Below are 25,428 nucleotides of genomic sequence, written 5' to 3' on the forward strand. Positions count from 1 at the left end.
CTGACCTTTCACCTTCAAGTAAGACAGTGACCCATTTGGTCACTGTCTCAATCCCACAAATAATCAAACCAGTGACAAACTGAACTTCACATATTTGAACTGAATTAGGGCCGGGACTTTAACGCGTTAATTACGATTAATTAATTACACAAAAATTATCGCATTTTAATCGCACTTATTAATTTTTTTTTTTTTTTTCTTCTCACGTGTGTCTACGTGCGGTGTGCCCACACGCGAGAGAGGCAGCAGTTTGAGAGGCTGACTGGCAGAGATGAGAGCTGGTGAAACGCTAGCATGGTTATTTAAAACACCATCTCTGATCTCTCCCTGCACATAGATACACAGACACGGGCGCACGCTAAATGCGCTATATAGCGCTAATTGCTCAGCTGCAGCGCTATATCTATGACCTGTCACTGTCACAGGTGCAGCTCATCTCATTATGATAGGACTTCACCCTCAGAGCTGTCTGTCTTCAGACTGTCCTGACCTGTCCCTGAACATCACACAGGGACAACATGGAGCTGCCTGTGTGATTGGTTACTGAGTTTTATTAATGTTTACATCAGGCTGAGTTCAACAAATCAGTTTATGCTACTGTGATTTAAGTAGCCTAGTTAAATACTACAGTAATCATCATAGTGTATTGGCAGGAAAGACCATTTAATCTGTATGTATCAAATATCGATTAATGAATTAATCGATAATTTGCATCCCTAGTCTGTTGGTCTTGGTTAAGTACCACCTTGAATGCTTAAGCTTATGTATTCAGTCATTCAATGGTATACTAAAATCCATGTGAAAAAAAATGCTTCTCACTGTTCTCAGGTCAAATATTTATATGCGATTAAAATGCGATTAATTACAAAGCCTCTAATTAATTCGATTATTTTTTTTAATCGAGTCCCAGCCCTAAACTGAATATAAATAAAAGTCCAACAGGTCCAGTCAGTGAACTCACCTCAGACTCTCCAGTCTACAGTTTGGACTCTCCAATCCAGCACACAAAACCTCAACTGCTGAATCCTGCAGGTTCCAGTTGCTATGCAGGTCCAGTTCTGTCAGGTGGGAGGGGTTGGACTTCAGAGCTGATGCCACAATTTCACAGTGAATCTCTGGGAGTCGACAATCACCAAGTCTGTGAAGAGAGAAAACATAAAATCTGTCAGTCTGTCAATTTAAATCATCTTTAAATTGTTATAAAAATACAGTTGATGCATCTGATGACAGGATGTGATAATTTGATGAACATCTGGGTCCAGTTGGTCATAGATAATCTGATTGGATTTTGGATAATGGATTAGATCAAATCATCATTATTATTTTCTAATGTGTTCCGCTGTGCAATATAAGCAAAGGGATATTCTGGCTTAAGTTTAACCCATGGTCTAACACACCGTGACACTGAGTAAGACCCCTCTCAGGAGATCAATTTTCTTTCTTCTTTTTATCCACTTCGTGCCTTGGTGGCACATAGGGCCTCCACAGAGCGCTTCCACTCCTCCCGGTCAACAGCAGTTGTTCTTGCCTCAGCCCATGATCTCCACCCCGCCTCTTCTCTTTCTTTCTCCACTGTACGCCTCCAGGTGGTCTTTGGTCTCCCTCTTCTTCTTTTCCCTTCAGGTGCCCAGGTCATTGCAATGTTGCAGTCATTATTTTCGTCCTGCCTTAGTATATGACCAATCATCTTCCATCTTCTCCTCTTTACTTCCTCGCTCAGTGGCCTCATGTCGGCTCTTTCTAATAGTTCTTCTGTACTAATGTGGTCTTGCCATTGGATTTTGAGGATTCTTCTTAGACATTTGTTGTGAAACACATCGATTGCTTTGTTGTCTCCTTTATTAATTTTCCATGTTTTGCATCCATATAGTAACACCGGCACCACTAGTGTTTTGTACAGCCTCAGTTTCGTTATTCTTGTGATGCTCTTGGAGTTCCAGATATTTTTTATTTTAATGAATGCACCTCTTGCTTTTGAAAGCCTATTGTTCAGGTCCTTCATTCCTCCTCCATCCTTACTTACTGTGGCTCCTAGGTAAGTGAACTCTTCTACATCTTCAATGTGCTCTCCATTGACGTTTATCTTCTCCTGGTTTCTTGCGTGCATTCTCATGGTTTTTGTTTTCCCTGTGTTGATCTTGAGTCCAACCCGCCTGGCTTCTTTTTCCATTCTTGATAATTTTTCTTGCATCCTGTTTGGTGGAGGAGAGTAATACTACATTGTCTGCAAAATCCAGGTCATCGAGCTTTGATGTAAGCTTCCACCTGATTCCATTCTCACCGTGTCCAACCGTTTTTTTCATTATCCAGTCCATGATAATCAAGAACAAAAATCCTGACATATTGCATCCCTGTTTAACTCCACTCTTAATGTTAAACCACTCGCATATCTCTCCTTGGTCTATAACTGCACACTGGAAGTCTTCATAAAAGGTTCTCACAATTCTCACTATCTTCTCTGGGATCCCATACTTCTTCATGATAAGCCATAGGCTTTCATGATGGACCGAGTCAAAAGCCTTCTCAAAGTCTACAAAGTTCAGGTATAGCGTTGCTTGCCATTCGTTGACCTGCTCGATGATGTTCCTCAATATGAAGACTTGCTCTGTTGTTCCTCTGCCCCTCCTGTACCCTGCTTGCTCCTTCCTTAACCAGGAGTCGATTCCACCTCTGATCCGATCTATGATGATCCTACCAAGTACCTTTCCCACCACAGAGAGCAGGGTGATGCCTCTGAAGTTCTTGCATTCTTTGAGATTTCCTTTTTTGGCAAGTTTTATGATAAGCCCTCTCTTCCAGTTGTTGGGAATCTTTTCATGTCTCCATATTTTCTCCAATAGCTGGTGTATCTTCGTTGTTGAGAAGTCTATGTCTGCTTTTAGTATGTCTGCTGTGATGGAGTCTATTCCTGGTGCTTTTCCATTCCGTAATCCTTTTATCACTTCTTTTACTTCTCTTAGTGTTGGTTCATGTACAGCAATCTCTTCAATCATTTCAGTGAGTTCACATTCTTCGTCCTCAGTTATTGGGTCTTCTGGTTCTTCTCTATTGAGTACATCCTTGAAGTGCTCCGTCCACCTTGCCTGTGCTTCCCTTTTTCCACTGATGAGGACACCTTTCTTGTCAAGAACTGCTGAACTGTGCCTAGGCCTTTCATTGCATAGTGTCTTAGTGAGTCCGTATAGTGTCTTCATGTGTTGGAGATCAATTTTGCTGGCCGCAAACTTCTCTAGTTGTAGCAACTTCAGAAAAGACTACACAATAACAATACACTGCTGTCTATTCCTCCACCAAGAAACTGCCATCAAAAAAGCTGCTGATAGCCACAAATAATGCTCAGAACAGCACCAAACTTCATCAACAGTTCAAATAGGGTCCCAGCCCATAATATGAGGCATAAAACAGCTGCTAGCTTTGTGTGAAAAGAGACTAAAACAAAAATCACCCAAGCTCTTCTGGCCGCGTGGTTGTTGTTGGGAAACCTTGATGAGTCAGGGGAGGGGAACTGCTGGCTTCTTACTGTGAATTGTGGAATGTGATGGACGGGGAATCAGACTTGTAAATATAAACAAAATGAAACCAAAGACTTTGTGTGAATGTGCAGGTCCCAACTTGTCCACCAGAGCGTTTTGGAGTTGTTGGATTGTGTATTTAGTTTAGTTTGATGAGGTCTGACCCGTGGATCTAAAAACAGCTTGCATCGACAATTGAAGGTAATGAGCCTACTCCTAAAACTATAGGGATTATGGTAACCAAAATGTTGAACTATCCCTTTAAGCCATGGTGAACGTTCGTCTGTTTCCGGTCGTCATGTGTAAAGAAGCCTTGCAGGGTGTGTGTGTGTGTGTGTGTGTGTGTGTGTGTGTCAGCGCTGTACGCACACATAGGGAGCGTAGGCTACGTTGCATGGTAGCGGTGAAGTGAAACAACAACCCGCAGATCACCTGAGTTGACGTGAACTTTGCTTGTAGTTATCGAGAGAGCAGAGCAATAAAACTGAGTAAAAAGATAATTATTCATTAACAACCTGTTAAAATCAATAGAAAGACTATAGCCTCATGTACATGTGATAGACTCATACCGTATTGACCAAAATATAAGACGACCCCCCTTTTTCAAGACCTGTTTTTGAAAAAATACATTTTTAAGACAAAATCAAAGAAAATGTGTTTTCAGTATCAGTGAAATAACAACTGGTAGATTGCAGAGCCCACTGATCTTTACTGAGACTGTTGTTATTCTGACACGAGTTAAATGACAGATGTGTCCGTACACAATGTGGTCCGTAATCGCGGTGCAGAAGACAAGGCAAGAGAAAAAAGAGAGTGCCATTCCGCTGCCCTGTAGACTCGCATTATATGGATATACGTGGCTCTCGGCTGGATCTAATTTCATCGGAATGACTTGTAATGACACCAAAGTTGTCTGGGTGAGTAAATGATCGTATTTTATGCTAGAAATAAGGTCCAGATTGTAAAAAACAGCAATTCCCCTTTAAGAATTTGTGTGTGCAAAGCATCGAAGTTCTTTAATGTTTTCATATTGCGTGTGTAAATATGTTAAAATCCAATAAAAACATTCAAATAGATATTGATCATGTCTGGACTCACCGAGCTTTCCTGCAGTTCCTCACAGCTGGGATCAGTCTCTGTCGTCCCTGATCTGATGTGTTGTACTTCTCCAGGTCCAACTCGTCCAGAACCTGCTCTGACATCTGCAGCATGTAGGCCAGAGCTGAGCAGTGGATCTCAGAGAGTTTCTTCTCTGATCTGTTCTTTGACTCCAGGAACTGTTGGATGTCCTCGTGAACTGACTGGTCCTTCATCTCTGTCAGACAGTGGAAGATGTTGATGCTTCTGTCAGGAGAGATTTCATCATTGTTTATCTTCTTCAGGTTGTTGATGATTCTCTGGATGGTTTCTGGACTGATGTCTGTCTGACGTAGCAGACCTCCTAACAGCTTCTGGTTGGACTCCAGAGAGAGGCCATGAAGGAAACGAACAAACAGGTCAAGGTGACCATTTTTACTGCTGAGGGATTTCTCCAAGACTTTCTTCAGGAAGTCATTCAGGGATAAATCCAGGAAATTCACCATGGTCTCTGTGTTCTTGTTGGTGAAACAGTGGAACATGTAGACTGCAGCCAGAAACTCCTGAACACTCAGATGAACAAAGCAGTAGACGGTTTTCTGGAAGATCACACTCTCTCTTTTGAAGATCTCAGTACAGAGTCCTGAGTTCACCAAAGCCTCTGTGACATCCAGACCACACTGCTCCAGGTCTTCTTGGTAGAACATGATGTTTCCTTTCTCCAGCTGTTCAAACGCCAGCCTCCCCAGCTTCAGAAGAACTTCCCTGTCGGCCTCCATCAGCTCCTGTGGACTCGTCTCATGTCCTTCACCGTACTTGTTCTTCTTCCTCTTTGTCTGGACCAGCAGGAAGTGTGAGAACAGGTCCGTCGTGGTCTTGGGCAGCTCTCCTCTCTGGTCTGTGGTCAACATGTGCTCCAGAACTGTAGCACTGATCCAGCAGAAGACTGGGACTTGACACATGATGTGGAGGGTCCTGGACGTCTGGATGTGTGAGATGATTCTTCTGGACAGATCTTCATCACTGGACCTCCTCCTGAAGTACTCCTCCATCTGGGCGTCAGTGAAGCCTTGGACCTCTGTTACCCTGTCAACACATGTAGGAGGGATCTGATTGGCTGCTGCAGGTCTGGAGGTGATCCAGACCAGAGCCGAGGGAAGCAGATTCCCCTGGATGAGGTTTGTCAGCAGCACGTTGACTGATGACGTCTGTGTGACATCAGACAAAACCTCCCTGTTGTTGAAGTCCAGTGACAGTCGGCTTTCATCCAGGCCGTCAAAGATGAAGAGAAGTTTACAGACAGCCAGCTGCTCTGCTGTGACCTTCTGTAATGTTGGATGGAAAACATGGAGCAGCCTGAGAAGACTCAACCGCTGATCTCTGATCAGGTTCAGCTCCCTGAACGAAAGCAGAACCAGCAGGTCGATATCTTGGTTCTCCAAGCCCTCGGCCCAGTCCAGAGTGAACTTCTGCACCGAGAAGGTTTTTCCAACGCCAGCGACGCCGTTGGTCAGAACCATTCTGATGGGTCTCTGTTGGACAGGTGAGACTGTAGAGATGTCCTCTCTCTGTTGGACAGGTGAGACCGTAGAGACGTCCTCTCTCTGTTGGACAGGTGAGACCGTAGAGACGTCCTCTCTCTGTTGGACAGATGAGACCGTAGAGACGTCCTCTCTCTGTTGGACAGATGAGACCGTAGAGACGTCATCTCTCTGTTGGACAGCTGAGACCGTAGAGACGTCCTCTCTCTGTTGGACAGGTGAGACCGTAGAGACGTCATCTCTCTGTTGGACAGGTGAGACCGTAGAGACGTCCTCTCTCTGATGGACAGATGAGACCGTAGAGACGTCATCTCTCTGTTGGACAGGTGAGACCGCAGAGACGTCCTCTCTCTGTTGGACAGGCAAGTCTTTAAAGATGTCGTTGCACTTGATTGGAGTGTCTTGGAGGGTCTTCTTCTTGGACGTTGTCTCCAGCTTTCTCACCTCATGTTGGGTATTAACCTCTTCACTCTGTCCCTCTGTGATGTAGAGCTCAGTGTAGACACTGTTAAGAAGTGTTCCACTTCCTGTTCCACTTCCTTTACCACTTCCTGTTCCCTCAGTTCCTTCAGTCACTCGTTCACATCTGCTCCTCAGACTGATCTTATGTTCATCTAAAACCTCCTGCAGACCACGATCTGCTGAGAGAGAAGAGACAGAGTCAGACTGAAGACAGAGAGTCTGACAATCTGATTTTCATCAGCTCCAGAAAAACTACAGACAACAAAGAGAAGGTCTGAATCATCATCTTAAATGTCTGCAGTCCACCTCTGGTTCTGGGTCTTTGTCCACACTGGGGACAGGAGGGGGGTCCTGAAGAACCAGACTGGTCCCAGTCTGAGGTGAAGCACTGTCTGCAGAACCAGTGTCCACAGCTGGTGGAGACTGGATCCTTCAGGACGTCCTGACAGAGACCACAGCAGGACAGCTGCTGGTCCACAGAGACACCACTCCTCTTCCTCCTGTCAAGACATTTCTGTATCAACAACATGTCACAGTCACAGCTCCACATCTGTGCTCTGATTGGCTGCCCACCTTAAGAGGGCGGGACTTCAGTAACCAGAGCGGCAGAGAGAGAGAAAGTAGAGGAAGACGAGTGGAGAGAGACGAGCTGAATGAAGACCTGGCTGACTAAATCTTGAGTTGAAAACAAACTCCCTGTTAGTTTAAGTCTCTTCAGTTTGAGCATCATCATCCTGAAAACTAATGTTATTGTTCTGTTACAGAGATGTCGACTGCAGCAGCTCAACACACTAAATTCTGATACAGAGACAGTTTGGAGGTTTAAGGTTTGTAGCAGCGTCTTACTGTGACTCTGAGGGTCCAGGTCCAGAACTGAAGTTTAGAGGAAAATTTTTGGACCGGTCACTCTTCATCGACAGACAGATGGATCCTGGAGTCTCTGCTCTCAGTTTGTGGTCATGATCTCTGCAAACACAAAAACCATGTTTATCAAATCAAAATCAAAATTGAGCAATGTACATTTTCTGTTTATTTTGTGGCTGTGAACTGAATCTTCAAGTCCTCACTTTTTCATACAGTATAATATAATGTTTTACATTGTTGTTGTTGTGTTCTCGGATCTGTTGCGGTGGATGTTATCGTGTTCACTGACTTGATTTGTGACTTGCAACTAAATCAAAGCCTGTTTGTCGTAGTAACACTTTACTTAATCATGACCCAATATTTCTTAATTAAATACACTAAATTAAACACTAAACTCTGACACAGAGACAGTTTGGAGGTTCACAGGTTTGTACCAGCGTCTTACTGTGACTCTGAGGGTCCAGGTCCTGAACTGAACTCTGGAGGAAGCTCTTTGGACCAGTCACTCTTCATAGACAGACAGATGGATCCTGGAGACTCTGCTCTGTGGCTCCGACCTCTGCAAAAAAACATGTTCATCAACTCAAAATCAAAATTGAGCAATGTACATGTTCTGTTTATTTTGTGGCTGAATCTCTAAGTCATCACTATTTCAAAAAACATCTCTGGATTTACATAGTTGTTGTTGTTGTGTTCTCAGATCTGTTGCGGCGAGTGTTCACTGACTTCATTTGTGATTAGCAACTAAAACAAAGCCTGTTTGTCGTAGTGTATACAACACTTTACTCAATCATGACCTAATATTTCTAATATAAAATAAAGGCAAAAAAAGCCAAAAAATATACTTAAAGGGACAACGAGGAGTTTCTATTTGGTTATAAAAAAGTCTCATATTAATGTGGATTAATCTAAGCTACCCACACTTGTTAATGGGCCCATTTTCGATAAATATATCGTTTTGTCTCTATCGTTATTTTGTTATCATAAGTGGTGGCGGAAATGCTGGTCGAGCGTTTCTTTACTTTCGGTTTCGTGGCGAGTCATGAGAATAACGCCGCCAAATCGCTGTTTATGGTCGGAACTACGACGGTATGTGATCGTCTTCCAACCTCTGACTTTAATTCTTGATGAATGAAAACATGAGTCTGTCTTGCACCGGTCAAAGAATTTCACGGTGCGCGCGGAGGCTCATAAATGTAGTTTGAAAATGCTTTGCTTTTCCAAAGCTCCTCGTTATCCCTTTAAAGAATATATCTGTATTTACATTCTACCATGTAAATATAAGAATGTTCACTCAACTTTTGTTTCTGTTGTGTAATTGTTACATTGGGCATTTAAACACACCAAAAAATAAACACAAACAAATTATTGAAGACTTGTTTTTTGTATTTTTCAAGTGATGTCGACTGCAGTGGCTCAACACACTAAACTCTGACACAGAGACAGTTTGGAGGTTCATACTGTAGGCGTATATCAGCTCTCTTACTGTGACTCTGAAGGTCCAGGTCCAGAACTGAACTCTGGAGGAAGCTCTTTGGACCAGTCACTCTTCATAGACAGACAGATGGATCCTGCTTCATCCTCCTCTTCCTCCACTTTTGCACTCATATTCAGGACTTCAGTCAGTCTGAGAGAAAAGACACACAGCACATCCGTTAATGCAACTGCCCCTCCCCCACCTCCTTCCTTCACAAAAAAAGTTTACGCATTTTCAAACTTATAGTGTTGTGAGATATGAGACACACACACAAACAGAACTGTACACACATGCTATACAGTATAATAAACTCTCGCCGGTCAGTTTTCACTTCCTGTTGTTTCCTCTTTTTCTCTCAGCGTCTCTGTGTGGACTGAAGTTCACTGTGACTCTTCTTTCCTCCACAGTCCACAGTGACAAACTGACTCACACACTCTCACACTTAATAATTATTATAATTACATTGACACTCACCTGCCTCAGACTTTAGTTTCCCTCTTTGTACTCCGACTGCTTTAAAATGGTGTCTGAACTGACTGAACACTTTCACTCTCTGTGGCTCCTCCCTCCTCTCTGCATTTACAGGAAATTACATAACTGCGTGCGTTGTTCACTTAGAAGTTAGAAGTCATTATTTAAAATAACAACTTATGTACTTACAAGTCAATCAAATTGATAATTTACCCAAACTTTACATCAACAATGTTTACAATTATTTTGATAAGAGAGAAGGGTACTCACTTGATTCAGGTAGAATGGCGCCATCTCCTGGGCAGCTCTTGGTATTACAGCTGTATGGTTCAGATGAAATCTGACTTTGGTCGAGGTAGAAATAACGGATAATGGAGGTGGGTTTGTGTGTGGGTGTGGTCCGACGGAAACAGAAATAAACACATTATCAAACATTAAACACAGCTACAGTAATAGCATAAACCTATAATAATCACTATAGATCAACTCCTGATGGAATAAATAATTGTGAGGTGAACAGAGCCTTCTAACGGCCAAACATCATAAATACTGTAGTCCCTTTGTAACACACAACCTTGTAGGCAAGGTACAGGTAAGAACATGTTCATATAATGCACAAGAAAAAAAGTTACATAACCAAAGCCACATTAACAGGTCACAAACTTTACAGGAAATTTTTGCATTATAAATACAGAACATTCAGAGGAGCAACATTGGAAAATAATAGCCTACTACTGTATCACAGCAGATGATAATTATGCAGATAGTATTCTGCTGCAGTAAACAATAACCAAATGTAACTTGTGAGTGTGTACAGTATATGAATGAACACAACATACACAAACACAATTTTTGGGAAATGCAGTGAGCAATAACTGACTATTATGGAAGAAAAGTCTCCTTCACTCTGGCTGGTCAGTATGGACCAAACTCACAAAGAGTGTAGAAGGCTGGAAGTGCAACAGATAATGATAATGACAGTTCAAAATGTGCGGAGAGGAGAGGAGAGGAGAGGAGAGGAGAGGAGAGGGCTCCATGTAACCAGATGTGTCCCCCAGCAGTCTAAGCCTATAGCAGCGTAGTGGTTCAGAGCTACCTGGACCAGCCTAAAAGCTCTGTCATAAAGGAAAGTCTTAAGCCTGGCCTTATGAATGAATGAATGAATTTATTTATTCAAAACAGGGACAATGCACAAAAAACATTAATCTTGTAAAACAAGAAGAGATGCTTTGAGCCAGGTTATAGCAACAATTGCTAATTTCCGCCTGTAGTCCCTGGGCAGGTTAAGTGCTAAACAGATACAATATTAAGATTAGTTGAAATAGGACATAATAACCATAATATTTAAAAAAAAAAAATTGACAGAATGCACTAATAAAAGCAGGGAAACAGGAGCGCCAAATCATAAAGTGCACAATAGGAACTAACAGCACATACACTCTCTCTCACTCTCATCACACATTCAAACACATACACATACAATACACAGATAACAATCATCCTCCTCTAATAACCACACTCATAGCCAGACACATACACACACTCACAAAATACTCAACAATGTGTGCAAACTTGCTTACTTATGCTACGTTCAAAACAACTTGGAGGTCGAAATTCCCATCTCGGAAATTTCCGACTTCCGTCATCATTGCGTTCACGCTGCAGGAACTCGGAAGAAAGAAAACATGGATACCTGAAGGAAGTTTGGCATATTGTGGCTCATAGCTGAATATGAAAAATAAATGCAGCAGTAAATTATGTTTATTTTGGAGGAGAGGAGACGCCGCAGATGAGTGCACATATAATCTTATAGCCTTGATAATACACAAAAATATGCACTAAGACCTCAACAAATAACTTGTCTTCAAATGTCTAAATTCGAACCGTTTAAGACAAGGGTTGTCATGTTTTGATGTTGTTGTGACGTCAAGTCGGAAAGTCGGAGCTCTGATATGATACCCGAGTTTCCGACCTGTAGTTAGAGTGTCTGCCTCTCTAGCAGAAATCTCCAAGGCAACAGATTCTGATGACATCACAGCATGAGTAGACCGAAAATTCTTAACCCAGATTGCATCTTGATGACGACAACGACATCACAGAGTACAAAAGAATCACAGGCCAACTGTGATGTCACAATGACATCAAGGAACAGACAAGAGAAGAGACAATCAAGGTAGGCAGTTTAAACATTTTCATTTGTTTTAATTTTTATTTCGTTTTTCAGTTTGCTTTTTGTTTTTTATTATTTCAGTTTAGTTTCTGTTAGTTCAACAAGAGATTAAGCAGTTTTAGTTGTAATTTTTATTTATTTGGTTTTAGTTTTTCATTAATCTCTTAGAAAACTAAAACTAAGCTGATGTTATCTACAATTCTAGTCATTGCAGTTTTTATTTAGTTCTTGGTTTTGGAAAAACTTTTATTTTTATTTCAGTTTTCTAGATCATGTTTTCACTGCTAGTTTTAGTCTAAGTTTTAGTTAAAGCAGAGGTAAGCGATTCGGTCGTTTTGGCTAACTTTGTTAGTTAGCAACCCCCGCCCTCGTCATGGATCTATTGGTCCTTTCACGCACATCCCTTGGCTGCACACACAGCCCTTCATACCGTTCTCTCTCCTCATTGGATAAAGCTTGTAGGATGCAAGGAAGTATACAAGACGTTTTCTCCTCGACTCAGAGCAGAGCAGAGTGACTGACAGACCCGTGTTTCAGACCAAACACTCTATGTAAGTGATTGCCGTCGGAAGATAGAACTATTTCAGACTTATATTAACACAAATATTCCGCTTACTTCTGCTTTAATTATAATAACCCTGCATCAGATCATATTAGAGTTTGCTATTAGCGATATTAGTAAAGACAAAGTGACTGATTACATTAATATAAAAGTGTCTTTCCTAGGTGTCACAGACAAGAGAATGGACCTCTGCGGCTTCGACTTGGACCAAATCGCCAACAACTTCGTCTCAGGAGTCTCTAAACGGGTTACTGGAGATATCAATGAGCTGATGACGTTATACCACCAATGGGATGCCGAGGAACTTGCCAGTGGCTCCACAGATGGTGATATCACCCTGCAGAAAGTGGACAGGTATCTAGAGGAGTTTTTCGCTCGGCGGCGAAGGCTTGCCAAGACTTCTGAAGATGATGATGAAGAATATCAAGAGAACGATGGATATCCTGAGTTTTCCCATCGGGGAAATGAAGCAGTAATGTTACCTGTAATCAGAAGATTCTTCCAAAGTCTCAATAATGAGTAAGTTCTCTTTTTTCCCCTCATTATCCACAAGTTTCCGAACGTCATCTATGGTCAAAACCGGAAGCCGGTTTTGCCGGTTTGGTGGAATTGTACATTTACGTTTCCATGGTTTTCAGTCGTTGTCAGAGTTGCGGTAAACGCATGGATCTATTAACGCTGGCTTTTAACACGGATGTCAGTTTGTGTGATATCCATTGTTAAAAGCTGGTATGATGATCCATGCGTTTTACAGATTTTCATATATATTCATGCATTTACCGCGACTACCGAAACCATGGAAACGTAAACATAAAATTCCACCGGAAGAGCAAAAACCAGCAAAATAGGCTTACGGAAAAAGGTGGATAGATCCAGTAGATGCTTGAATTCAATCATAATTCCAACATTTGTGTGTATTTTTCCAGTAACTGAAGTTTTGTTTGTATTCTGTCTTTTACCAGGCAATGGAGAGAAGTAACTGAGGGCGTGTACAATATCAACGTGAAGGAGAAGTTGATAAACATGTGCGTGGAAGTGCTGAGGATCATCGCAAACTCAGTCATGGTAACCGTCGTGCGGTTGGTCCATCAACATCCCGTCACACCCGACAGGTCTGCCCTCCAGAGCCCCATTTCCACCGAGCTTCTGAAAGAGCGTTTCAACTACGACGTTCAGAGTGACGTGAGAGACTCCATCACTCAGGCTCTCCGGGACATCGTTGGTGCCGATATCCCTGTGAGGATTTCCCCTGAATTCACGGAGGCCATGGCCACCGAAGCGCTGAATGCGGTCGGCCGCGGTCTGTCCGCGGCCCTACGAGCCTCCATAGACGGTAGGGCTGGGACGATACGCTTTTCTCTCGATTCGATTCTTCTACGATTTTTTGGATGGCGATTCGATTTAAATTGCGATTCTACGATATTGCCGATTCTCTCGATTTTTAGTCTGCATTTTTAACATTTATCTGCACACAAATACTGTAGGAGCCTATAAATTAACATACTCCATTATAAAGTGAACTTAAACCCTTTTCAAAACCTGTACTCTCTGTATGTAAAAAAGGCTAACAAATGCACATTGCACAATATTTTTTTTTAAATTTGAAAAAAAAAATCAAAATCGTCAAAAAAAGATATTGCGATATTTATGTGAATCGATTTTTTCTCCCACCCCTAATAGATGGAGGATCTTCCCGTGGTATCGCTGCTGCTAGTCCCACGGTGTCAGAGGACAGAGTGGCCAAGAAAACCCTGGCAGGAGCCGTTGCAACGATGAAACCCATCCTGACAGGACGAGGCCATCTCGTCAAGACCAGAGTCATGTCCGAGGTTGCCAACGACGACGACGATGACAATGACGATGAGACACCGGCAGAACAACGGGACGCCCAGGAGAACCAGCAGACTGGGTGGAGGTGTTTCGGTGCCAGGAGGACGAGGAGAGTCGACCCCGTCCTCCTGGTTCAGACGTCCAGCGGCTCGTCCGTCCAAACCGAGAGCACAGAGAAGGAGGCCGGGAGAACCAGACCGTCGCTGTGGAAACGTCTGCTCTGTTGCTGCTGCTGCTGCTGCTGCTGCTCTGCTGAGGAATGAACCAGACACACAACTCACTTTCTCTCTCTGGCTGCTGCACTCCAAATTAACTCTCTCTCTCTCTAATAAAATAAAACCAAATAAAATAAAATAAAAAATAAATATTCTGTAGACTGAGTCTCTCCGTCTCTAAAATAAAACCAAATAAAATCTAAAAAATAAATAAATAAATAAATATTCTGTAGACTGAGTCTCTCTGTCTCTAAAATAAAACCAAATAAAATCTAAAAATAAATAAATAAATAAATCAAAATAAATATTCTGTAGACTGAGTCTCTCTGTCTCTAAAATAAAACCAAATAAAATCTAAAAAAAAAAAAAAAAATCAAAATAAATATTCTGTAGACTGAGTCTCTCCGTCTCTAAAATAAAACCAAATAAAATCTAATAAAATAAAATAAAAAATCAAAATAAATATTGTGTAGACTGAGTCTCTCCGTCTCTAAAATAAAACCAAATAAAACCTAAAAAAAAAAAAAATCAAAATAAATATTGTGTAGACTGAGTCTCTCCGTCTCTAAAATAAAACCAAATAAAACCTAAAAAAAAAAAAAATCAAAATAAATATTCTGTAGACTGAGTCTCTCCGTCTCTAAAATAAAACCAAATAAAATCTAAATCTTACCACTTTTATCCAGAAAATTATAACTTTTCCCTTTTTTTTCCCTTTTATGTAATTTTTTTTGCCAATTTTCTCTCAAGTTTTTTTTTTTAACAGAAATGTTCAAACGTTTTTGGAGAAATTGTACCACTTTTTCCCAGAAATTTCTCTATAATATTTCCAAAAATTCACGCCATTGGCCCTAATTTGAACGTATAGGTACATTGACTAAAAAAAAACCCAACTCTGTCCAATGGGGGTCCGTGGTCTAATTTGTGTCAAATAGGGTCCTCGATGTAAAATGTTTGAGAACATGGTGAGTCATAACTAGTGATCAAAAACCTCCATCATCACAGTCTCTGTCCAGTCGTGACTCAGCAGGATCAGCCCGGACTTCAAACATGATGCGTTCAGACATGACTCAGCAGAACTGCAGGCCGATTTAGGTCTGATCAAAGTTTAGACAAACAACAACGGAGCAACGTGATGAGTTGAGTCCAGATCAGTTTGTCTTTAGATCAGTTATCTGTGTGTTCAGGGTGTTTCCGCCGGAGATAAAAGTCCGGCGTCTCTTCAGCTCGGCTCAGTTTGTTCTGCTCGTTCAGTCGAAAACTAGAAACATGAAGGTTTACCTGCTGCTGCTGCTGCTGCTGCCACTCTGCACAGGTAGCTACTCTCACACGCCTCAACCTTTAATCTGAATGTATACGATCCTTATTATTTAACTCCTTTAATTTGCACTGCACAGACTGGTTTATATGTGTGTGTTTGTGTCACAGGTCAGAAGCATTACATCGAGTGTTATGGTCACGACTTCCTCATGCTCCAGAACGAGCGACTGCAGTGCAGCAGCAAAGTCCCGCAGGCCTGCTACACCAAAGGTGAGTCCTCTACCTGCTCTAAACCGCCCTGTTGGACATGCAAAATGACTGTAATTTACTAAATGAACTCCCCAAAACAAATTCAGGACTTGTTGAAATGGAAAATCAAATGTTAAAGGGATAGTTCAACATTTAGTCAGATCCTCCTCTCAACATAATCCTTTAATCCTTTAATTATTATCGGTGCATGTTGTTTTGAGATCGGCGGGGCAGAGACGTGAGCTGCTCAGTGAACACAATGTAGGTGAACAAACTCATCAAATACACAATCCAACAACTCCACAACGCTCTGCAGGACAAGTTGTGACCTGCACATTCACCACGCTATGAAATTATCATGTAACATTATGAGACAGAGTTGTTTTAGAGGCAAATGCAACAATCCAGACACGCTGGCTGCTGGGGGGAGGGATTTCAAAATACGCAACTAGTTCTGAGTATTTGCTTCATGTGTTCTGATTTTACATAATTATACATGATTTTTTCACAGCGTGGTAAATGTGCAGGTCACAACTTGTCCACCAGAGCATTGTGGAGTGTATTTGATGAGTTTGATGAGGGACAGGGTAAGGATAATGAATTTACCCCTATGACTATAGGGATTATGGCAATAGGCGAATTTTACCTTGTGTTCATGCATGGAGGAAATACAACTCTTAATGGATAAACTTAGTATTACAAATGCAAACACTGTAGTTGGATCTCTTTGGAGAGTGTCGAGGCTCAGAAGATGCGTTTCCTGTTTGCAGATAACGGAGAGAAAGGCTGCACCCGGCTGGATCTCTGCTCCCGACCTGGCTGGACCTGCTGCAACACTAATCTCTGCAACGCCTGACCATGACCAATCACAGGCCGGGAAACACCACCAAACATCATCAAAATGACATAATGTGAAATAAAACAGAGAAGTGCATAATTTTCCCCATAATGCAGTGTGGTGTTTGTCTGAGCCAAGTGTGTCAACATGAATGTTTACCGTTGGTGGACTTTGAGACTGACTAGCAGAGCGTCACCTGTGTGTGTGTTTGTGGATGAAAACATGGCAGAGAATCAGATCAGGTTCAGGTGAAAAAGTCCTGCAGCCTTTACTCTGGGCTAAAAAACCTTCTTTTTAAGATGAAATGTCTGAAAAAAAGAGTGCAGAACATTTCACCTTGATCCCAGTGTGGATCATAACTCAGAACTCACCTGGTTACTCATTACCTGAGAAGACGAGCTGCAGGGTCACAAAGCAAACAGCAGGTCGATGAGCTGATTGGCTGAGAGGCGCCTGCTCTGCAGTAGTGAATTATAAATAAAAAAATACACTGAAATAAAATATAATAATACGTAATAAAATATATCAGTCACTTTATTAGTGTTGCACTTTTCATACAAGCCATGCAACACATGTGCTTTCCAGAATAAATCAAGTCCACATAAAGTATACAAGAATGAGTAAAAGCACTAGAAATAAGATAGATAAGATAGTAAGATGTCAATAATAAACTAAGATAACAGGAAGCGAAGAAACGCTGGAGAGCAAAGATAAAGACAGTAGAGCTGCAACAATTAATCGAACAATTAATTGTCAACTATTTTGATAATCTAATAATAAGTTTGAGTTGTTGTTTTTTTAAAGAAAAAAAGTCCAAATTCTCTGATTTCAGCTTCTTAAATGTGAATATTTCTGGTTTCTTTGTTCATTTATGACAATAAACTGAGTCTCTCTTTGGTTTGTGGACAAAACAAGACATTTGAGGATGTCGTCTGGTGGTTTGAGAAACACTGATTGACATTTTTTAACATTTTATTGACCAAACAACTAATCGATTAATCGTTTAAATAATCGACAGATTAATCGATAATGAAAATAATCGTTAGCTGCAGCGCTAAAAGACAGAGTAAGATAAAATAATAAAACAGATGTGGCGTAACTTATATTTAAAAAATTGAGATAACGAGATCAAATGCATTCTGGGAGTTGTAGTCCACAGAAACAGTTTTCACCAGCAGCAGGAGTAGATAGATGTCTGTAGTACTGTCTGTGCTGCAGCAACTTACGCTGATGCTGGGCTGTTTCCATGGAGACGACACTAGACTGCAGGAAAAAAAGTGTTCACGGCGGCGAACGAGGAAGCGCAGCAGCATCGGTTCTCCGCTGAGCGCTAGCCCTCAAGAGGCAGGGGAAGAAGGAAGCGAACGGCTGATCCGACGTCAGTTTTCAAAACATTTATTTGCATTTTTTTGTTGAAATCTTCAGTACAGTCTGTCGTCTCGACAGGAATGCATGAGAGAAGACAGGATTGGCTCAAAACAGTCACATGAACATCGTCGTCATCATCATCACCATCATCATCATCATCATGAGTATCAATGTCGTTACTGAACGATGAAAAATAAACACTTTTTAATTCAGAAACTCCCACCGAGGCCCCGCCCACTCAACCCCCCCATCCCTCCCTCCCCCCCACCCCACCCCAATATCACAATCCCAACCCCCCCTCCCCACATTATCCTACGTCCTGTCCATCCACGGCCCCAACCTGAACGTGCAGGTTCGAATCCCTGAACTCTGTACAAGCCCTTCAGACGAGTGTAGAAAAGATGAAGATAAACCGACGAGTATTAAAAAGACAAAAACATGAACAAACCCCCCCACCCATCCCCCCCTCCAAATCCCAACTCCTACTCTCTCCTCCCTCATAACTAGAGCACTGGAATAAGAGAGTAACGACACCACCATTGACTCCCGTGGTAAGGGTTTTGCGCCCCTAGTGGCAGGATATGGGTATTGCAAAAGCGCCCAGAAAACCCATTCACTCCAATGTATGTGTGTTGCCCACTGGCTTGTAAATTGATGAAAACGGCCGTGTTTTTGTTTTTAGGTGTCTTGGTCATATCAGATTATACTTATAATTTGTTTATTACAAAATGTAGGTTGAAACATTAAAGGGACAACGAGGAGTTTTGGAAAAGCGAAGCGTTTTCACACTACATTTATGAGCCTCCGCGCACCGTGAAATTCTTTGACCGGCGCAAGACAGACTCATGTTTTCATTCATCAAGAATTAAAGTCAGAGGTTGGAAGACGATCACATACCGTCGTAGTTCCGACCATAAACGTCGATTCGGCGGCGTTATTCTCATGACTCGCCACAAAACCTAAAGTAATTTCCAGCATTTCCACCATCACTAATAATGACAAAAATAACGATAGAGACAAAACAATATATTTATCGAAAATGGGCCCATTAACAAGTGTGGGTAGCGTAGATTCATCCACATTAACGTGAGACTTTTTTTTATAACCAAATAGAAACTCCTCGTTGTCCCTTTAATGTTTATCTGTAAAGGATCCTCAACGATGCTATTAACGTGGGTGATCTATAAATGTCCTTAAATTATTGAAAACACCACACTTGCTCATTCACCAACAATGCAGAGTTGTCAGTTCTTGGGCGCTTTTGCAAAACCCATATTCCTCCACCAGGAGGCGCTTCCATTGGACCAATGCGTGTCGTTACTCTCTTTTCCAGTGCTCTACTCATAATAAACCCCTCCCCCTCCCCTCCCCGCCCACCCTGGAGTGACATCATCATCATCATCATCATCCCGACATTCAGAAAACATTTGAGCAGAAATGGTCCAGAAGACACAAAAAAACAAAACAATCATCATCATCAGCAGTCATTCAGTGAGTCACTGAAAACCAACCAATCAGAGGAGAGGAGCCTGCTGCACGCCCTGCTGCGACCCGATTGGCTGAGAGATGCGAGTGTCGGATGTATTTCTTTTTCTTGTCTTTTCTTTTCTTTTTTTCTTTTTTTTTTTTACAGTGTAGCTGGGGGAGCTGCTGCCCCCCAGTGGTGGTGAACAGAAATATACACACAGACATCTGCAGTATATACAAACACAGATCCTGTTGGAGAGAGAGCGACGTCTCACTCTGATCCGCTTCTGTTGATTATTTGATTCTTTAAAAACAAAACATGTCGGTCACAGCTTTTACTCTGGAGGTCCCTGTCTTCCTGTTTACTCTCCTATTCACTTCCTGTTTACTTTGACTCAACGTGACCTTGCAGACAGATTCAAGCAATGCTAAGCTTTGTGATTGGCTGTTAGTTAATAATAAATGAAATGCATCCTGGGAGTTGTAGTCCTCAGGAGCATCAAAGACAGAAACATATATTTATCTTCAACTGCACTTAAGTCTGAAACATACACATCCATTTCAAGTGCCGTGTATTCTTCTATGTATGAAATGGGGAGGCTTTAATGGTGAAACTCAGAAGCGCTGAGTTAAAATCCATCCTTTTTTGCGTTTTAAGAATCATTTTACATGATTCATCAAATCAATACTTGTTAGAAATCACAAATCAATATGTGTTAATCCTTATAACACCAGTAAAATCATGATTGGAGGCCGGTTTTCTCTTCATAAGAATTAAAAACATCTTTTAAAAATACATTTTTAAGACTTTCAGAATTTCTCCAACCCTTTAACAACTTCCTCTTTACCTGCTCACTCTGCTCTTATTGGTGGAGAGCCCGTTACCTCACACACCACACACATACACACACCTGTCTCACCTGTCCTGTAGTTTCAACACCTTGAAACTAGACAAATGTACGGTTTTAAAGCTAATAATCTAAGTGTGTTTTAGGTAATAGCTCCTCCCCCACTCCTAAGGTTAAACCTGTATCCTCCATGTTGTCTGAAGCTGTGACATCACACGATTGTTCAAATAAAAATTAAAAAAAAAATGAAACTGAACATTTATCTAAACTGAACAGCTGATTGGTGAGAAAAACCATGTGACTCTGCAGCCGCAGGTTCAAGTCCTGACACATGCATACACACACACACACACACACGTTTGTACTTCTACACTTGTGAGGACCCTCATCCCCCCTCCCCCTCCCCCAACCCCAACACTGTTATTACACTATAGTATAACCACTGGCAAATACTTGTTTTCATTCAGTCACACTGCTCGTTATCAGCAGCTGAATCAGCAGTGATCACTTCCTGTTTGCAAAGCATCATGGGAGTTTTCTAAACGGAGTCTGACTGACATCTAAAGAGGATCTCTGGAGCTTTATTTTGAAGGGACATCAGAGGTAATGATATAAACAGGAAGCAGGTCACACTGGTTCAGGTGTGTTTTGTATTATTAAAAGGGATATTCCGGCGTAAATTTAATCTAACACACCGAGTAAGACCCCGCCTCGAGAGATCAAGTCTACCGACCGCTAACTTCAGCCAAGACCGCACTATAGCAATACACTGCTGTCTATGGAGCCACGAGCCAAACGGCATCAAAAAAGGCCGCTCATAGCCACAAATGATGCTCAGAACAGCATCAAACTACATCAACAGTACAAACAGGGTCCCATCCCATAATACGAGGCATCAAACACCTGCTAGCTTTGCCTGGTTTCTATTGGAAAGAGACGAAAACACAACTCACCCACTCTCCTCCAGCTGCAGAAGCCCTGACGAGTCGATTACCGAGTGCACCAGAGCTCCTCTCTGTTTCTAACAATAACCAGCGAGTGTTAAACAGAGTTGAGTTGCTCAAACTATCAGAGTGAGAAAAGTTGCTGCATTTTTGGAAATAAGCGTCACTGGACTCGTTACTTTTCTACTGCACTTGGTGATCGACTTGTCAGGGCTTCTGCATTAGTAACAAGCAGCTGGAGGAGAGTGGGTGAGTCGTGTTTTTGTCTCTTTCGGTGTTTGATGCCCCGCATTATTCAAGACCATGCTCAAAACAAACCTTTTTAAATTAGCTTTTAGTATCATTTTTGTCTGTTTTATACTGTTTTCTGCGTTTTATACTGTCTCTGCTGTTTTTAACTGAATTACAATTGAAACTGCTCTATTTTATGATTTTTAAAGTGTCTTTGAGCATTTGTAAAAGCGCTTATAAATAAAATGTATTATTATTATTATTATGATGATGATTATGGGATGGGACCCTGTTTGTACTGTTGATGTAGTTTGATGCTGTTCTGAGCATTATTTGTGGCTATGAGAGGCTTTTTGATGGCGGTTTGCTGGTGGAGGAATCGACAGCAGTGTATTGCTGAAGTCGCTACAACTAGAGAAGCTAGCGGTCGGCAAACTTGAACTCTTGAGGGTGGGGGTCTTACTCGGCGTCACGGTGTGTTAGACCATGGGTTAAACTTACGCGGGAATATCCCTTTAACCGTTATTGATAATACAAAGTGAGGAGTTTGTCCACACCTTGGAAAAAAAAAAGAAAAAAAAAAAGAAAAGTCCTCTTATAAATAAACTATGATGGTCCTCACAAAGTTAGCTGTAGCAAAACATTCACACACACAAACACACACACACACACACACACGGTCGGTCGCTCTACGAGGGCGGGGTGAGGGGGGGCAGCCCCTCGTCGCTGGGCGTGGCCGTGTCGTCGCTGGGCTCCAGGCTGTCCTTCAGGCTCACTGTGCTGTCCGAGGGCGGCGGCGTCGACTCCGACTGCGGCGGCGTCAGCAGCTCCGAGGCTGGCAGCTGCAGCGGCGTGGGCGAGGGCGACGGCGGCGTTCCCGGAGACGCCGCTTCCTCCTGCATGGTGCCGTTGGCGGTCGGGGGAGGGGCTGCGGCGGTGGTGGTGGTTTCCACGGCAACGGGAGGAGGAGGAGGAGGAGGGGTGGGAGTGTAGGAGGAGGCGGTCTGGTCTGGGCGGCGAGCGGGGGCGGAGTTAGAGAGAGAGAGGCCGTCGGCGAGAGACAGCGAGGTCTTCTCCACCAGACGCCACTGCATGATGCTGGTGTCCTTCCCGCCCGTGGAGATCAGGTGACTGTCGCTGGGCAGGAAGCTGACGTTGGTCACGTGACTGCTGTGGGCGCTGTACTTGTGGCTCGGAGCCTGGAGACACATTGATTAGTGGTTATTGATTTATAGACACAAATAACATTTTAAACTTTTTTTTTTTTGTTGTTGAATTTTTTAAAATATTGTGCAATGTGCATTTGTTAGCCTTTTTTACATACAGAGAGTACAGGTTTTGAAAAGGGTTTAAGTTTACTTTATAATGGAGTATGATAATTTATAGGCTCCTACAGTATTTGTGTGCAGATAAATGTTAAAGGTGTACAGAAAAGAAAATTGAATTAAAGCCCACTCTGGGTCATAAAATTAGTGTAATCACTCATCTATCAGACGATGTAGGCCAAACTTTGTACAAAATTCTATTTTTGAGTAAATCCGGGATGAAAGTGTGTATTTTTTTTTTTCCCATTGGATAATGCAGGCGCACGGATTATACGTCAGCCTGTACACAATTCACCAGCCACTGATATTGGATCCATAATCCGTCATTCAAACGTCTGAGACACACACACACACACGGAGCTCGGGCTCGCCCCAAGCTTTGAATATCCCGCCCGCTCGATAACGACCAATCAAATTCGTTTTCCTTACTCGGGTAAACTCGTGTTGCACCTCGTGACAACTCGGCGCGACAAACAGGACAAACGGCCATTTCTGTACACCTTTAAAAATGCTAAAGACTAAAAATCGAGAGAATCGGCAATATCATAGAATCGCAATTTAAATCGAATCGCCATCCAAAAAATCGTAGAAGAATCGAATCGGGAGAAAAGCGTATCGTCCCAGCCCTAGTATGAGTGTAGTACTGTGACAGCAGAGTACTGCAGTGGTATTGTCAGAGAACTCAGAGAAGCAGTATCAGAATAGACCGAATCACCTTGTTGTTTACATTCTACTTCCGGGTAGAAAACCAGCACGTAATTTGAATGAGATCAATAGTAACGAACGAGAGTTTAGCTATATATCATATTTTTCACGCCCTATCACCGTTTAGACAAATCTGAAATGATTGAAGAAACATTACTATTTCTGTGTGTGTGTTTTGTGTTGCTATGTGTTGTATTTATTCAGTTTGGGGGAATCACGGTGTCTAGAAAGCATCAGTGGCTCAGCTGACAGGGACAGCTAACGGTAGCTAAGCTAACAGCAGGACGTCAGCTGTTAAAACCCTCCCGTTGTGGGACACGACATGAAACTACTCCAGTTAGCTCAGTCATGTTGGAACTCAGATATCCGCTGGAGAAAATATTTGTTCATGGACCGTTTATTGAGTCACTGAGTTATTAAAGTTAAACAGGTAGCTAACCGTTAGCCCGGCTAATCTATGATAACCATGACTAATTACAAAAACGTGCACACATAAATAATGTTTCTCCAATCATTGGTTTTATAGACTTTACAAACACCAGATTAGTCTAAACGGTGATATAGTGACATAAAAAACGAGATATATAGCGAAACTCTAGTATTGTTCCCATTCTGGTTTTCTACCCAGAAGTAGTTCTATACAGTGTACTACAATGGTTTTATCAGAGCACACCAGTTACTGCAGTACTATAATACTTCTTCTTTGAGTAGCTACAACTGCTGCATTAGTATCAGAGTACTCACAGTATTCACGTTCAGTTTAAAATCAAGTAAAAGGAAATGTTTAACAAAATAAGAGCAGTTTGTTTATGAGGGAACAACATGGGTTGGTTACAGTTGAGGTGCTTTTATTTTGAAGTTGGGAGGAAGTAGTTGTCTTTAGTTTCATTAAATCTCTGTGAAACTGTAATTTAGGCTACTGTAACAATAATTAAGTTGAAGAATGTGTATGTGTGTGTATTTATGTGTGTGTGGTTGTGTGTGTGTCTTACCTTTGCCGTGGAGCATGGGTAGGCGAACAGGTGAACTTTACAGAAGTCGTCGGCCAGAGCGATCACCTTCCTGTTGTGAGATCTGATCAGAGCGTTGATGTCGGTGCCGTCTGAACCCTCAGGCCACACACCTGACACACACACACACACACGCACAACACACACTAATTACCTTTAATCACAGCAGTTTGAAACGTGTCTGAACTTGATCAAAGATCTTCTGTAAAAGAAAGAGGCGCCACTCTGACACCGCTGTAAAAACAGAGGTGTTATTTCACTGACTCACTGTTACAGGGTTGAACCACTCTTCTCTTGAAATCGTTTTCCGGGACATTTTCAGCCGCCACAGTCTGACAGACATTAGTTTTTACGGGATACACTGTGTTCTTTTCGTTAATGGTACCTCATTTTGTAAATTTAATCAGTTTGTTTCTATGTTTATTTCTCTCTCTCATTCTCTCTCCCAGAAATCTGACTTAAAGATGTGCAGTCTAGGGCTCTGGTTTATGAAATAATCACTTAAATGCTAAGGAATTATGAAAAATGTATCATAAAAACAGCATAAACATGTTTTTTTTTTTGGAAACGAAATCCTTAGCAAGTCAAACAGAGCTCTGGTAGCTGATATCGCTCAAAAGACTGGCTCACACTGCAGGTTCCCTCTGTTAACACCCAACTTGGAAAGACCAGCTTCTCTTACTGTTGCACCTACAACCTGGAACACTCTGCAGAATCATTTGAAACTTACCTCACTTTTATCAATGGGACAATTTAAAGCTATAACTACATCTTATTTTACCTCTAACTGCTCCTGCTTTTAACTATGTTTCAATTTACCCTAGTCACCTTAAATTCTGGTATTCTGTTATGTTTTTGTATGTTTCAAATGTCTTGTCTTCTGTCCTTGTGTGTTTTGTGTTTCATCTCGGCTATATTGTATTCGAGTTGTAAAAAAAATTCAGGGGGGATGGTCTATTTTTTTCACCTTAAAAAAAAGGGGGGGGGGGTAATTCATGTAAA

The 25,428-nt window shown here is 41.9% G+C and overlaps 4 protein-coding genes across 6 annotated transcripts in view; 2 read left to right on the top strand and 2 right to left on the bottom strand.

Annotated features, from left to right (window-relative positions):
• LOC146973023 (uncharacterized) overlaps positions 1 to 10,000 on the bottom strand; it is a 40,828-nt gene extending 30,828 nt beyond the window's left edge. The window contains exons 1-5 of the mRNA XM_085799133.1: positions 9,675 to 10,000; positions 9,408 to 9,506; positions 8,943 to 9,083; positions 7,902 to 8,015; positions 7,439 to 7,558 (exon numbers count right to left, since the gene is read on the bottom strand). Of these exons, the coding sequence (XP_085655259.1) occupies positions 7,439 to 7,558; positions 7,902 to 8,015; positions 8,943 to 9,064 (356 nt within the window). The 5' untranslated portion in view covers positions 9,065 to 9,083; positions 9,408 to 9,506; positions 9,675 to 10,000. The remainder of the gene's footprint in view (positions 1 to 7,438; positions 7,559 to 7,901; positions 8,016 to 8,942; positions 9,084 to 9,407; positions 9,507 to 9,674) is intronic.
• A 2,213-nt stretch (positions 10,001 to 12,213) lies between these two features.
• LOC146973024 (uncharacterized) lies at positions 12,214 to 14,233 on the top strand. Its single transcript, XM_085799259.1, has 3 exons — positions 12,214 to 12,655; positions 13,099 to 13,469; positions 13,823 to 14,233. The coding sequence occupies exons 1-3, from the start codon at positions 12,318 to 12,320 to the stop codon at positions 14,227 to 14,229; spliced, it is 1,116 nt and encodes a 371-aa protein (XP_085655385.1). The 5' UTR covers positions 12,214 to 12,317; the 3' UTR covers positions 14,230 to 14,233.
• Positions 14,234 to 15,446: 1,213 nt separating this feature from the next.
• Positions 15,447 to 16,634, top strand: LOC146973025 (uncharacterized). Its single transcript, XM_085799248.1, has 3 exons — positions 15,447 to 15,496; positions 15,610 to 15,711; positions 16,461 to 16,634. The coding sequence occupies exons 1-3, from the start codon at positions 15,451 to 15,453 to the stop codon at positions 16,544 to 16,546; spliced, it is 234 nt and encodes a 77-aa protein (XP_085655374.1). The 5' UTR covers positions 15,447 to 15,450; the 3' UTR covers positions 16,547 to 16,634.
• A 5,393-nt stretch (positions 16,635 to 22,027) lies between these two features.
• eml4 (EMAP like 4) overlaps positions 22,028 to 25,428 on the bottom strand; it is a 47,386-nt gene continuing 43,985 nt past the window's right edge. For all 3 annotated transcript variants that reach the window (XM_085799251.1, XM_085799250.1, XM_085799249.1), the window contains 2 exons: positions 24,409 to 24,539; positions 22,028 to 22,585 (listed from right to left, as the gene is read on the bottom strand). In XM_085799251.1, coding sequence (XP_085655377.1) covers positions 22,076 to 22,585; positions 24,409 to 24,539 — 641 coding nt within the window. In that variant the 3' untranslated portion in view covers positions 22,028 to 22,075. The remainder of the gene's footprint in view (positions 22,586 to 24,408; positions 24,540 to 25,428) is intronic.

The sequence above is a fragment of the Trachurus japonicus genome, chromosome 15 (genome assembly GCF_045865225.1).
Source record: "Trachurus japonicus isolate A0001 chromosome 15, Traja_1.0".
Classification (NCBI taxonomy): Eukaryota; Metazoa; Chordata; class Actinopteri; order Carangiformes; family Carangidae; genus Trachurus; species Trachurus japonicus.

Coding starts and splice junctions, on each gene's coding strand:
- LOC146973025 (XM_085799248.1), top strand. CDS start 15,451: ATGAAGGTTTACCTGCTGCTGCTGCTGCTGCTGCCACTCTGCACAG. Junction 15,497..15,609: donor GCTGCTGCCACTCTGCACAG/GTAGCTACTCTC, acceptor TTTGTGTCACAG/GTCAGAAGCATTACATCGAG. Junction 15,712..16,460: donor GCAGGCCTGCTACACCAAAG/GTGAGTCCTCTA, acceptor TCCTGTTTGCAG/ATAACGGAGAGAAAGGCTGC.
- LOC146973024 (XM_085799259.1), top strand. CDS start 12,318: ATGGACCTCTGCGGCTTCGACTTGGACCAAATCGCCAACAACTTCGTC. Junction 12,656..13,098: donor TTCCAAAGTCTCAATAATGA/GTAAGTTCTCTT, acceptor GTCTTTTACCAG/GCAATGGAGAGAAGTAACTG. Junction 13,470..13,822: donor CCTACGAGCCTCCATAGACG/GTAGGGCTGGGA, acceptor TAATAGATGGAG/GATCTTCCCGTGGTATCGCT.